Here is a 13,740-nt window from a genome sequence, read left to right as displayed (position 1 = left end):
CCTCTTCAGCACACCTCCCAGCTGCCCATCCAGGCTCATCATGGGAGGGCCCCAGGTTTCCCCCACAAAACACCCCCACACACGTGCAGCAGGGCATGCACATGCTGATCTCAAGGTCCCAATGGTGCACGAGGCTGGGGGTGGGGGGTTTGAGCACTCAGAGTCCAGGCTGCTGCCAAAATCCATCGGAATCTTGTCCCCCCCCAGGCCCTCATCTCTGGCTGCGGAGGTCACAACAGCAGGTGCGGATACCCCCCCACCCCCAACTCACTCACATGGGCTGCCTCCTTTTCCACAACCTCAGCCAAGGGCTAGAGCTGGGGGACCACTCCCCCTGCCTCTCTCCTGGCCCCCCCTCCCACTGGTGCTCAGCTTCTCCTGCCCCCTTCTATGGGGGGGAGTGGGGGTCTATGTTAGGGTGGGATCCTTTCCCCTGAGCACTGGGGTTTGCCCCTGGCGTGTGTGGGATTGTGGTAGCCCAGAAAGAGATAAGGCATGAATCCTGAACCCAGACATGGCTTTTTGTCCTATGCTCCTTGGGGTGGGGATACTGAGAGCTGAGAGGAAGGCCAGGTCTGAATTCAGAGCAAAAGGAGAAAGAGCCAGAGACAAGAGACTCAGACGGGAGGGAGCGACGCCACAGGGAGTGGGAGCCTACCCCATGGCCAGCCGCCCCAGCCCAGAAGCTGGCCCCTGACCCGGTCCGCCCCCTCCCTGGTGGGGGGCCTGCAGCCAGCTGCCAGGGGCCAGGCCTCCCTCCATGGCCTCACCCCCGCCCCCAGCCTCTGGACAGCTCAGGCCTCTGCCCCCGCCCCCACCGCCCACGCTGTCCAGGCTGCCTAGGCCTGGTGGGATCTGGGGGCCTCCTGGCCTCAGCCCCTCCTCCCGCTCCTGGAACTTCCCGCCAGCCAGGACTGTCTCTCCCAGGCTCCCCTTCCGCCAGTACTATTCCTCCCTGCCCACCACATCCTTATCCTCGGTCTCTGCCCCTGCTCTGTCTCTCATTTTCTCTCCATCTCCAAGTGTCTCTCTCTTCCTCACTCCACTCTAATTCCTCTTTAGGTCCGAGGCCTCTAGAAAACCTCTGGCCTTTGAATTAGTTCATGCTGTGTCCTGTCCTGAGCTCTTGCCTCATTCAGGACGGGGCCTCTAGGGCTGCTGTGGGGGGAGTCCAGGCCAGTCAACCTCCTTGGATCTCAATTTCTTGGAAACACCACATGGGGCCTCCCTGTTCATTCACTGTCCAGGCAGATTGAGCCTATCTGACCATCAGCACACCCACACCATCCAATACCTGGAAGCTCCGAACACAGTTTGTGGCACATCAACACATACACAGTTAGAGCTGGGTCAGTGGCGCTAGGAACTTCCTGTGTTGGGTTTATATACTCTGACCTGTCTGCTTCTGCAGGGATGAACAGGGGCTTTCCAAAACTCATACTTCCCCTTCCTCAGGGTCTGCCTTCAGCTGGGTAGGGGCTGAGGGGGGCGCAGGGCAACTGGGACCTTGCTGGGACTGGCAATGCTAGAGTAGGCAGATAGAAATATATGAGCTGGGAGAGGCAGCTGGGGCTTGGAGGAAGTTGTGGGAGATGCAGCAAATTAAAAATACACGATGGAGGTGACAGGCCCCTATGTGAGGAGGAAAGAGCCCCTGTAGGGTGTGGTCTAACCAGTGGCACAACACCTGGTGAAGGATCCTTATAGTTTGAAGATATATTTTTTGAGAAATGAGGGAGGGGATGACTTGCTCCTTGCCTAGGGACGTTCCAGCCTAGGGGTATAAAGCCTCTAAACTCCCAAATATTGGGGCACTTGGTTATCTCTGGCCAGAGACCACCCCAAACACTGCTGGATCCTACGCCAGACTCAGATCCTAGGTCACCGAGGTTCCTGATCTGGAGTCTGTCATTGTATCTGTCGTTGTCACTGCTGGTGACTGTCAGCCTCCACGGTGTAGACTATTACCGAGTCTTATTAACGTTCCTGTAGCACTGTGAATGTCACCATCATTGTTGTTCTATGTGACTGTCAGTCTCATTGCATTTTTTTATTTTGAGATTCCTGTCACTCTTACTGTGTCAATGTCAGCAGGTATTGCCTTGTATGTTGGTGTCATTGTATGTGACTGTCACTGCATCATTGTCATTGTAGTGACAACACCTGTGTGTCATTGTCAGCTATGTAACCGTGTTATTTATACTGGGTGTTGTTATCAATGTGTAATGGTGTCTTTGTGTCACAGTGGGACAGTGACAGTAAGTTGGGGGCCCAGGATTTGTCTCTTTTTTTAAAATCTTCACCAGAGGATATTTTCCCATTGATTTTTAGAGAGAGTGGAAGAGAGAGGGAAAGACAGAGAGAAATATTGATATGAGAGAAACACATCAATTTGTTGCCTCCTACGTGCACCCCAACTAGAACCCAGGCCGGGGAGGAAGCTGTAACCGAGGTATGTGCCCTTGACCGGAACTGAACCCGGGATCCTTTGGTCCGCAGGCCAACGTTCTATCCACTGAGCCAAACTGGCGAAGGCCCAGGATTTGTCTCTTGATGTGTCACTTGTATGTGTGTATAACGATGACCCTGGGTTTCTCTGCCAGAAGTGCTGGGCTCCTTGTGCTGACAAGGGGTTTGGGCTGCTGGGCACTAGGCTCCTTTCTTGCTACTGGTGTACCCTCTGTTCTCTTCTCATTCTGGGGCTGGGGCTGGGGCTGGAGGCTCGGCTGGCTGCTGAAGTGGTCTATAGGGAGCCTGGGTCAGTTTGCATGGCCCTTTCCTGGGACTTTGTGGGATTTATCCTCCAGATCTATCCCAGAGCCATGGGGTGTGGACTTGGAAAATTCCTGGGAAAGATGCTCTTTGCCCTGGGATGGGTGGCCTGAGGTGAGCTAGGGCAGGGTGGAAGTGTAGCCTGGATGCCTCTGGCCTCAGCTTCCCTACCTGGGAATGGGCCCAGCTGGGACTTTCTGAGGGAAGGAGAAATGAAACTGGCCTGGGGTTTTATGGGTTTATGGGACAGAGATCCCCTGGGGCCTGGGCTACTGGATCCCCAGAGAGAAGTCCCGCCGTCCCCAGGAAGGCCCTGCTCTTGACTCACGTTGGCCAGGACTGCTGCCCCGACACTGCCCCTCCCACTGGAGGAGCTGGGCGGGTGTGGAGAGATGTTCTAGGGTGGCACAGAGACCCTGCCAGTGTCTCTGTCATCTCTCTCAGTCTGTCTCTCCTTCTGCCCTTGAATCTCTGCCCATCTTCTATTCCCTTCATCTCTCTTTCTAAGTCTTTCCTTCCATTTCTCCTTATTTTGGTCCCTTCCTGTCACTCTGGGTCTCTGCTCACGTCTTTCCTTCTCTCCCTGCCTCGGTGCTCCCCCCTCCCTTTTCTGGGTACCCCAACCTTGCAGTGTCTGTCTTGGTACCCCATCCCCCACTCTCTGCAGTGAGCGCTCTCAGCAGCGCCCGTCTCCCATGGCTGCAGCCCCGTTGGCCCAGGGCCCGGCCCTTACAGTAACTCATCGGGCTGATGGAGACGACTTTGATGAAGAAGCCACCCCTCCCCCTGCGGGGATCCAAGTGTGTGTGTGTGTGTGTGTGTGTGCGTGTTTGCGTGTTTGCTTGTATGCATGACACCCATGCTAGGCCCTCTCTCCCCCCTTAATATCCCCCCAAATCTGGGACCAGGAAGGAGCTAGGAGCAGAGGGCCACCCGGTCCCTCTCCTCCCATCCTGTGATCTAATCTCCATCCACTCAGCCTGCCCAGCTGCCTCCCCATGCCAAGGTTCCTGTTCCATGTGGTGGGCAGTGGGTGGCACTGAGGTGGAGTATTTTCCTGGCTGTGAGGAGAAAGACGGGCAGATGGCAGAGATGGCAGGGGTGAGTCTGAGGGCTACCTGCAAGGGTGGAGGTGGGGAACCAGCTCTTGTCTCTCTTTCTCTAGCACCACCTATAAATTCTGACAGTTTGGGGTTCATTTCCTGGCCTCACTACTTGCTGACTGTGACTCTGGCCACTGTCTCCTAGACCTGAGGAGTAACTGAAGATGGGGGAGTGGCTGAGGGTCAGGAGCCAGGCCAAGTGGTAGCTGAGGGATAGCCAAGGCCACATGGGGCCTAGGAGATGAGCTGTGCCAGGGAGGGCAGTCAGAGCACCTATGACTGTGGCTGGAGGAAAAGCAGGGCAGATGGGGGACTCGCCTGGTGAAGGGCAAGTATAGCAACAGGCAGGCAGGCGCCCTCTCCCATTAAGGAGCCCCACCCACTGGTTCAGGCTCACACCCACGTTTGTCTCCTCCTGCTTCAGCTGTCTGCAGTGTCTCTGGCAGTATTTCTGACAGTGGCTCTGGCTGTACCTGGCAGTGTGTCCAACTGTGTGTCTGAGTGTCCCTGGCAGTGTTTTTAGCGGTGCGGATACTGGCTGAGCATCTGGCTGTGTCTCTGGTTCTCTCTCTAGCTGTTTTTCTGGGTGTTTGCCTGTTTGTCTCTATCAGTTTCTCTGGTGTTTCTCTGCTTGTGTGTCAGGCGGTTCCTCTGGCATGGTTTCAGACAGTGTCTCTGGCTCTCTGGATGTGTTGCTGGTGGTTTCTCCTCTTGTACTTCTTGATCTTTCTCTAGTGCTCTGTTGGCTTGGGTCTGGCTGAGTCTTTTACCCTGTTTCTGGTGGGTCCCTTGGTTATGTATCAGCTGTTTTCTGGCTTTGTCTGATTCTGCCTCCCAGTCTCCCAGTATAACTCCAACTGTGTGGAGTTGCTTCTTTGGGGTTCTGTTTAGCTGTTGTGGGCAGTGTCTCTGGCCAGCGTCGTTGCTGTGTGTCTGGCTACACCTTTGACAGTGTCTGGTTGAGTGTCTGGCAGTATTCCTCTCTGGGTTTCTACTTCTGTCTAGTTGACAGTCCCCCTTCTTCTCAGTCTGGGTTGGGAGAATCATAGTTGGAGCCATTTCTGCAGGAAATAGTTATTTCCCTCAGGTGTAAACGCTCTCAGGTGTAAGCATTTGCTGGGGTGGACAGCTGGACCCATTCCAGGAAGCAGGACAACAAGTAGGGGGGCAATTGGGTTTTTCCTGGGTTCTGGGGACATGTCCTGAGTGTGCTTTATGTACCCACATGGGTGTGTGTCAACACTGATGCACATCTGCTGGGCTGCAGGTCCCAGACTCTGGGGCATGTGGTGAGGGTGCAGGATGGGCTGAGATCCCTAACAAGGATCTCTGTGTGAAAACCTCTCATTCTCCTCTTGATCATGGCTGCACACTAAAGCAAAACCCACATCTGACCTTGGTCACACTGCATCCATCTGTTCTGAACTTCCCAGGGCCAGTGGCAAGGCTCACTGGGGAGCAGAGCTGAGGGCTCCTGAGCATCCAGGTTTTGGGCTCTCTCCCCAGGAACACAGCAAGGGACCTTCCATTCAAGGCAATTTGGAGAAGTATAGACCTCCAGCTAAGTTAAAACATCACCCGTTCATTTTGCGACGTTTATAGCTAATTAGCCAACCTCACCAGTAAAGTTATTATTTTTTTTAAAGAAAAATGGTTCTATAACTCATCCACAGTTGACTACATCCTGCAGCCAGCAGCCTTATCGAGCAGCAAACTGCTGTAGGTTGCCTTCTACCATCTTAGCAAACCTTTGCGTACAGATGCCAATAATGTTTTCTGTTGCTTGAAAGAGGATCCTGAGCCCCATTAAGAAGGGCATTTGGGGTCAAGGTGCCCGGCTCTAGGGCTGGGATTTCCTAGTCTTGCCTGAGAAGTGGGAGGGCTCCTAGGAGGTTCCTGCCTGGGCTGATGCTGCCCCTTCCTCCCCTCCTGCTACCCCTGTTTCTCCCGACAGATGGCTGTTCCTGTCCCGTGGGCCTGCTGTGCTGTGCTTGCTGCCGCTACTGCTGTTGTCTACACCCAGAGACACAGTCCTCAGGGTGAGTGCTGGCGGGGCGGGGCGGGGGGGGTCGCGGGGAGAGTGTTCCCTGCCGACCCTCTCCAGAGCTGAGGATGAACCTCCCTTGGCAGAGCTGTATGCCCTCACCTAGAGCCACACACTGGTACATGCTGGCATCATCACCTATGAGCACCCAGAAGGATGTGAGTTATATGACACTGATGTGCAGGGTGACCCACTGATGTTGTATCATAGGCATGGTCCTCCAGTCCCTCCTGGGTAGTCTCATGTTGATGGTATCTCTGGCTTGAGATGATCTGTCCCTCTTCCCACAAGGACGGATGTAGGGTACAGACAGGTGGGATGGAAGTTGGGGGCAGCTAGCGCCAAGGCCCCTGTACAGTATCTGGTGAAATGGAGTCTCCTAGGGCCTTTGGGACATGCAACAGGAGGCACTGAGGGACACAGTGGGCAAGGGAATTTTGAGACAGAGATGATAAATGGAGAATAAGAAGGGGGAATGGGCAGGGTGACAAGTGGGAGAGGCTGGCACACTGTTAGGGGACTGGTCAGTCAGCTGGAACAGAATGGCTGGAGGAGGCAGGTATTATTCAGGTGGCGCCATTGGCAGCCTCCTGCCCTCCCCCTACCAATGGCCAGTGGGAGCTGCTGGGAAACAGGCGCCCTCTTAGCTTGAACACTGGTCCCTCCACTGCATTTGAGGCAGCACCTCAAAGAGCCACATCAGAACAGGGGCTGCCCTTGAAACTCCTCAAAGAAGGCTCCAAGTATAGGGAGCTCCCCTTTTGGAGGTGTTCTGCATCATCCCAACTGGCTTGGATAGAGTCAGAGAAGTTGAGGGCATCTCTGAGGCCCAGGCAGAGCTAGCCACCCGCAAGGCTATGGGTTCAGGGAGGGCAGTGGGTCGAGGCTACTGTGGTCTCCTCCCTGTGAGGCCAACACTGAATGAGACCCAGAGAGCCCAGCCTGCCCCAGGGCTGCTCCCCAACAGGCAGGGACCAGAGGGACCACTGCTAATCCAGCCCATCGACCTCCCGCCTGCTCTGGGCTCCTATGCCTGCAGTGGTCTCTACCATTGGCCTGGTCCCTATCCTTTGTATAAAGCAGAGCCACGTATGACCAAGGCCACCTCTCTGCACCCGTGTGAGACTGTTGTTGTGTGTTAGGCTGTGTTCTTGTGTGGGTGAGACTATGTCCCTGTTTGTGTTTCTCTTTGTGGTTGCATCCTTGCGGGCTGTGCCTCGGTGTGACATTGTCTCTGTGTGTGTGACCCTGCCTTTCATGGGACTGTGTCCTTGTGGTTGAGACTATAGGATAGGCTCTCTCTGTTTCTGTCCGTGTGCTTGTGCCCCTGTTAAACTGTCTCCCCGTGTGTGAGACCATGCCCCCATATACAGTATATATAACTAACTGTGCCTCTCGGTGATGGTGCCCTTCCTGTGTGTGCACATGATCTTGTATCAGGTGTTACCATCCCTGAAGTGGACACGTCTCTGTGTGGCTTTGACCTTGTGGACTGTTGTCCTGCATGTGCTTGTTCTTTGTGGTGATTGTCCTCGTCCTATGTGTGTGGCGATGTGAACTTGCTTCGGACGCCCAGGGAGACTGTTTCCGGCATGTGGTCCCCATGTGAGCCTGTGTGCGCAGGTGTGAGGGAGCCCTCAGCTCTGTCCCTCTGTGTTCTCTGTGTCCATGACCTCATCCCGTCTCTGTCTCTCATCCTGGCTTCTAACAACCTTTTCACAGCTGATTCCTTCGGAGCATTTGTCACCGTGTCAGGGCCAAGAACCTCATCCTCCCCCTGCTGCTTGATTTAATTTCTGAAATGGACAGCACATCAGTAGGGACACCCATGGGGTGGGAGGAGAGCTGTCCAGAGACAAAGGATTAAATCACTGCCATGTTTGGAGCTGTTGCATGGCTGTGCGGATTGCCATTGTTGTGTTATTGTAGCAGTGTGGCACTGTGTGATTGTCATGTCACGTTGCCCCCTCTGCCTCTGCCTTGTGGCCTGTAGTTGTCTTCTGACATTGTCGCTTTTCATTCCAGTCCTGCCCTTACGTCGTTGGTTTGTCGTTGTCGTTGGGTTGTGTTTCCGTGTCCTCTGGGAGGCGGGCAAGGTGCAGTGAGGAAGTGTTATCCCACTGCCATTGTATTTGTTGTGCTGATGGGTTCCTGTTTCCTCATCTTATAGCTGTACCTGCCCCCCCAGATTAAAGGGCCATCCTGGGTCCATGTTAGTTCTGAGCTGCTGTTGGTCAGTGTTGATGTGTTGCTGCTGGGACCATGATGGCCACTCCTCCCTCCCCATCGGTCAGTTTTCAGCCTCCTCCTCAGGCAGCTGGACGCAGAGTCTCTGCTGGGGGGTGGGGTGCAGAGAGAGGGGCTTGGCATGTTTCCTGGAAGCTCCAGGTTTTTGGAAGGGAGGATGGAAGGGGGCTCAATCGCTAGGGCTGGTGGATTGGGGTGGGGGGGCTCTATGGCTTGAGCCTTGGACACTGGGCCTCTGGTCAGGGGGAGGCCCCCATTCAGTCTTTAGTCCAGCCTCACAGCTGTGGCCTCCAAGGCCCCCCAGCCGCCGCCCTTCCGCCCCGTTCATCCTCTATTCGGCTGGTCCCAGGCCCCACAGACGAATGGTCAGGGCTGGCTGGGTTTCCTGCTTCCTTCTCCTCGGACAGGGACGGGGAGGCTCAGAGAGGGGCAAGACAGAGACAAGCAGCGGGGGAGAGACCTGGAGCTATGGAGAGACCCCAGCACAGGGAGGCCGGCAGAGGCAACAAACAGGGACAGATGTTCCAGCAGCACAGAGAAAAGCAGGACGGGGAGGGGGCTGCATGGAGGGAAGGGGTGGCTGGTGACATAGGGGGATCCCTACCCCCTGCGGTCCTGGTGGTGTTAACAAGTCTAATTAAGAGGCCACTGGCCCAACTTAATTGGCTCGTTAACAGGAGCTGCCTCTGAAAATTTCCTAACTCAGTGGGGTAGCTCTCTGAGGGGAGACTTGAGCGAGTGTTAACGAGGGATCCCGCAGCCCCCCCACCCGGACTCCTCCCCTTCCCCCCTTCTTCTTACCCTCACTCCACAGATCTGGCTGAGACCAGGGAAGCATCTGTCCTTCCAGACTTGGGGGGCAGGATGCAGAGAGTAGATTTGCATCTCCCGGCTCTTGGTGCCTGTTTCTCTGCTGGTGTCTGTAGATGGGTGTCTGGGACTTCTCTGTCCCACATGCCTCCCCCACCTAGCGCTGCCTCTCGACAGGTGCTCCCTCCGCTCTTCCACTCCCCTCTCCTGGGCTCTGTCCATCACGCCTGGGTTGCTGAGGCCAGGGCTGGGGTTTGCTTTTGGCTCTGACAGGCCCCTCCTGGGGGCAGGAGAGGAATGGTCAGAGAGCTCCCTCTGTCCCAGCACTCCCCCACCCCCACCCCAAGCAGTTCCTGCCTCATGAAGTTGACAGCTGCCAGGAGTTCCCAAGGGCTCCTGTCCTCCACCCAGCCCATTCTCCCTTCTACTGCTGCCCAAGCCCTGGATGTCTGCTTGGGGGTGGGGAGGTGGGGCTTGTCAGGAAGGCCAGAGGGGGAGAGAGAGAAAGGCAAGACAGAAAGAGATAAGGATGGGGAAGAGAAACAGATGGGGAAAGACAGAGAAAGGAGTCCAGGAATGGGGCCCCTTAGCTCCAGCTTGCCTGGGTAGCAGATGTCAGGGACTGGGGCTGGGCCTGTTGGTGGTAAAACGGTTAGGGTCATGGGGTCAGGAAAATTTTTTAAAGGACCTAGGGACTAGAGGTGAACTGGGTTTTCACTGAGTTCTAAAATACTTCCCAGTACTCTACACAATCTCTCTCTCTCTCTCTCTCTCTCTCTCTCTCTCTCTCACACACACACACACACACACAGAAAATCACTCATTCATACACAGTTTTGGAGACACTCACATACCTGTACACTTGCACAGCCTTGGAGACATTCTGCACACTCCTCATCTCCCCAAGACACTCACAGCATCAGACCCAGAGCGTCTTGGCCTGGACTCCCACTCGTGCACATTCACAGGCTCTCACCTGGGCACGGCTGTGACCTGTTCCTTTTCCTGTGTCCTCCCCACCCCCACAGAGGCACCCCACGTGCAGTACGAGCGCCTGGGCTCGGACGTGACTCTGCCATGTGGGACAGCCAACTGGGACGCAGCTGTGATGTGGCAGGTAAACGGGACAGACCTGGCCCCTGACCTGCTCAATGGCTCTCAGCTCGTGCTCCGTGGCCTGGAACTGGGCCACAGCGGCCTCTATGCCTGCTTCCACCGTGACTCCTGGCACCCGCGCCACCAAGTCCTTCTACATGTGGGCTGTAAGTGTTGCTCCCAACCCCTCATCTGATCTCCTCCTTCATCAAGTCCCCTTCCTGTTGGTGAGGGGAGGAGGGCTGCCACATGCTGGCCCTTGCCCTCTGATTCCATTCCAGCCTGTTCTTCTGACCTCTGAGCCAAGTCTTGCCCACTGAGTCAGGACCCCTGGCTATTTTGCACATGTATCTCCCCCCTAACCCCAGAAGTCTTTGAGATCCTGAGATCCTGTTCCTATGTCAAGATGTGTAGAGGAGGGCTGGTAGGTCATGGCCCATTTGGGGCCTGGTGGGGAGGAATCCTGGGGTCACAGCTCAGAGCGGGAGCAGTCACATTCCACTGTATGCTCTCAGGGGATGGCCATGAGAGCCTTACGGAGGAAAATAGGACCTGTGGTTATATAGGTATAGTTATGGGCACTAGGGGAGGCCCAGGAAAGAAGGAGTGGAGGTGGGGACAGGAGAGTAGAGCAAGAGGAGTCAAGACAACTGGCGGTACCAATCACTGCAACAAAGACACAGTAGGAGGGACCATTGGAGCAGAAGATAGTAGGTTCCATTTGGACAGTGTCTCTTGGTTTCCCTAGAATCAGCTCCCAAGATGAGAATTCATATGCAAGTAGTTTGTCAGGTGACAGAAACACCTTAGGGGAATGGGAAAATGATAGGAAGTTAAGTTAGTCACTAAAAAGTTACCAGCCACTAAGTCTGGGCTACTGGAGCTTAATCCATTGGGGGAACTCTGGCCGCCCAGGCAGAACGTGAGCCTCGGAGGTCTCTTGCCAGAGGGCTGAGGGAGCTTGGGTGCTTACACACCAACTCCTGCCCATCCTTGGTGGGGGATTCTCCTGGGGTGGGGGCGGGGATGCTGTTCATTCTCCAGCACTTTTGGCCTGGCACATCAGCAGGCAATGCAGGCTTTGGTGGCCAAAGAAAGCTCTTAGGCAAATAACTGCAGAAGCACCGCGTATGGGTGAGGGATCTGTGGCACCATCCACATCTGCTGTGGACACATTTGTTGGGGTCCTTGGGCGACAACCAGGAGCTGATGGCTGGTAGCCAGTGAATCTAATGGTCTGGGATTCAAGGGAGAGATCTGTGCTGGAGATGGGAATTTAGGGAGTTGTCAGCATTCAGGCCATGGGAGGGATGAGATGGCCAAGGGAGAGACTGTGGGATGTGGAGAGAAGAGGACCCAGAATGAACCCCGAAGACTATCATGGTACAAGGTATTGATGGAGAGAAATGAGCCACAAAGAGAGAAGGAGCCAGCAGGAAGGTAGAGGGAAGCCCAGCTGAATGGGGTTTCATAGAAGACTTTGGAGAAGTCGGAAGGGTGAGGTTATCAGTGTTGCTGAGTGTCAGCATCGAAATCCCAGCTAGAGGCTCTCATGGACAGAATAACTATGCAGAAACAACTTTATTTATTTTCTCCTTGAGCCAAAGATTCAAGCTTCTCTGGCCTCATGCCAATTGGGTGATACCCCCCCACCCCTGTCTGAAGATGGTTTCTTTACTCTCCCTGGCAGCTACTGAGGGGAGGAGATGCTTGAGGGTCCTGGGAGCAGACCCTTGCCCCCTGTCAGGAGATTGGTGTGGAAAACCATGGGAAATGTTAGATTGAAGGGTTGCTCAGGGTCCTCCACAAAAACACGGACCCACCAGTAGGGCTAGAGGAGGGGTGGAATATGTTTTAGTGGGGATGTTCCTTTCCTCACAAAAGCCTTTGTTTGATATGTTTAAACTCCAGGGAAGGCTTTCCTAACCAAACAGCTTAGTTGCAAGCCAGGGGTGGAGTGACCCCTGTTGTCCAGATCTAGAAATGCAGGACCAGCCTAGAGGAGTCCTCCATGACCCACCCGAAGTGGATAATTTAGCCTCCCCACATCCCCGCCCCCACCGCCTTACTGGAGGTTGGGGTGGGGAGGTTGCATATACTGAGTGTGAAGCAAGAAGGATGAGGCCAACTTGGCATTGTCACTCACACTCCTGACTTCTCAGTTGATTTCCCACAAGTCTTCAGGATGGACAAGGTTGGCAGTCATGGCTGGGCCTTGGTGACACTGGACCCCCATTTCTGATGACTTGGTCTTCTTGGAAGGATTTGGTCTAGAAGTCATTACTAGAGTCCGTACACACAGGACATGCCCACAACTGCCCTGTTGTGACCAGAGCCCAGACCTCTTACATACAGTCCTGACCACTCCCAGGCCCTGCCTGTCGGAGAACAGCTGGCCATGAATTGGCTGTGGCATTAGTAACAGGTACTTATCTCCCATTGCCTTATTTCCTTCTAAAGAGCTGGCCAGAGGAATAGGGGACATTAATCATGATTGTCTCAGTCACTTTCTATTAGTAACAAGAGACTGGGTTTGGCAACACTCAATATCAAATTATCCTTCTTGCCAGCACTCAGAGAACAGGACAAATTTACCCCGGATTTGTGGGTCATTCAAAACAAAAATTATTTAATGTTTATCCTAAACATACATGATTTTTAAGTCTCTATTTCCACAGGAACCTGATCATAAAAATATTTTGTTGAGTCCTGGCCGGTTTTGCTCAGTGGATAGGGCATTGGCCCGTGGACTGAAGGGTCCTGGGTTTGATTTCAGTCAAGGGCACGTACCTCGGTTGCAGGCTCGATCCCCTGCCCAGTTGGGGTACGTGCGGGAGGCAACCAATTGATGTGTCTCTCTCACATCAGTGTTTCTCTCTGTGTGTCTCTCCCCAGCCTCCCTCCCTTCCACTTTCTAAAAATCAATGGAAAAGTATCCTTGGGTGAGGATTAACGAAAACAATAAAATAAAATATTCTGTTGAAAGTCCTCTTAATCAGACTGATCCCTGAATTGCTTTCTCTTGATCCACCTTCCCGCCCTCAGGTGGATCCCCACAAACAGCCCTGAGGAGTCTCCTGCCTAAGGACGATGAAGGCGCCCCCCCCCCCCCACGCTGCTCTTCCCCCATTAGAAAATAGGATCACAGGGTCCCCTTTAATAGTCTTTTGCTTACTAGACACAGCTGATGCAGTGTCATTCTGTTTTTAAGCTAAAACAAATCAAAGATTAACACACCAACTTTAAATTGGACAGTTCCTTATCCAGTTTTTTAACATTTGTGTTTGATTGGTCAGGATGGAAGCTCCAGACCCCCTGGTTCAGCATTACTTTGCCCTCAGCCCCATTGGCTGGGAAGGAAAGAGCAGCCTGTGGGAGGTGGGGGGGAGAGGGGAGCATTTGGGAGTCCAGAAGTTGGAATATATCAAGGGATGCCACAAGATGAGGTTGGGACAGGCCATGGCCCTTGAACGCCAGACAGGAGGAGTGTGGGTCCTGCCCTGCCCAGCCTGATCTGGGCTGGCCAGGGCTGTGGGCCGCCTGCCCCTCCTCCTCTCTGGGCCTCGGGCAGGCCTCGTGCATGCCGGGGGCTCCAGCCCAGGCGGGCTGGCGAGATGAGAGGAAAAACATGCGGTTTGGTGGGCTGGACATGGAAAAACAAGCCAATTA

At 54.4% G+C, this 13,740-nt stretch overlaps 1 protein-coding gene across 3 annotated transcripts in view; it reads left to right on the top strand.

The window, feature by feature from the left end:
* Positions 1 to 13,740, top strand: part of CNTFR (ciliary neurotrophic factor receptor) — a 41,400-nt gene that overhangs the window by 16,631 nt on the left and 11,029 nt on the right. For all 3 annotated transcript variants that reach the window (XM_080668973.1, XM_080668974.1, XM_080668975.1), the window contains 2 exons: positions 5,830 to 5,914; positions 10,005 to 10,238. In XM_080668973.1, the coding sequence (XP_080525099.1) occupies positions 5,830 to 5,914; positions 10,005 to 10,238 (319 nt within the window). The remainder of the gene's footprint in view (positions 1 to 5,829; positions 5,915 to 10,004; positions 10,239 to 13,740) is intronic.

The sequence above is a fragment of the Plecotus auritus genome (genome assembly GCF_963455305.1).
Source record: "Plecotus auritus genome assembly, chromosome: 5".
In the NCBI taxonomy this organism is placed as follows: domain Eukaryota; kingdom Metazoa; phylum Chordata; class Mammalia; order Chiroptera; family Vespertilionidae; genus Plecotus; species Plecotus auritus.
This window is presented reverse-complemented; position numbering and strand designations above follow the sequence as displayed.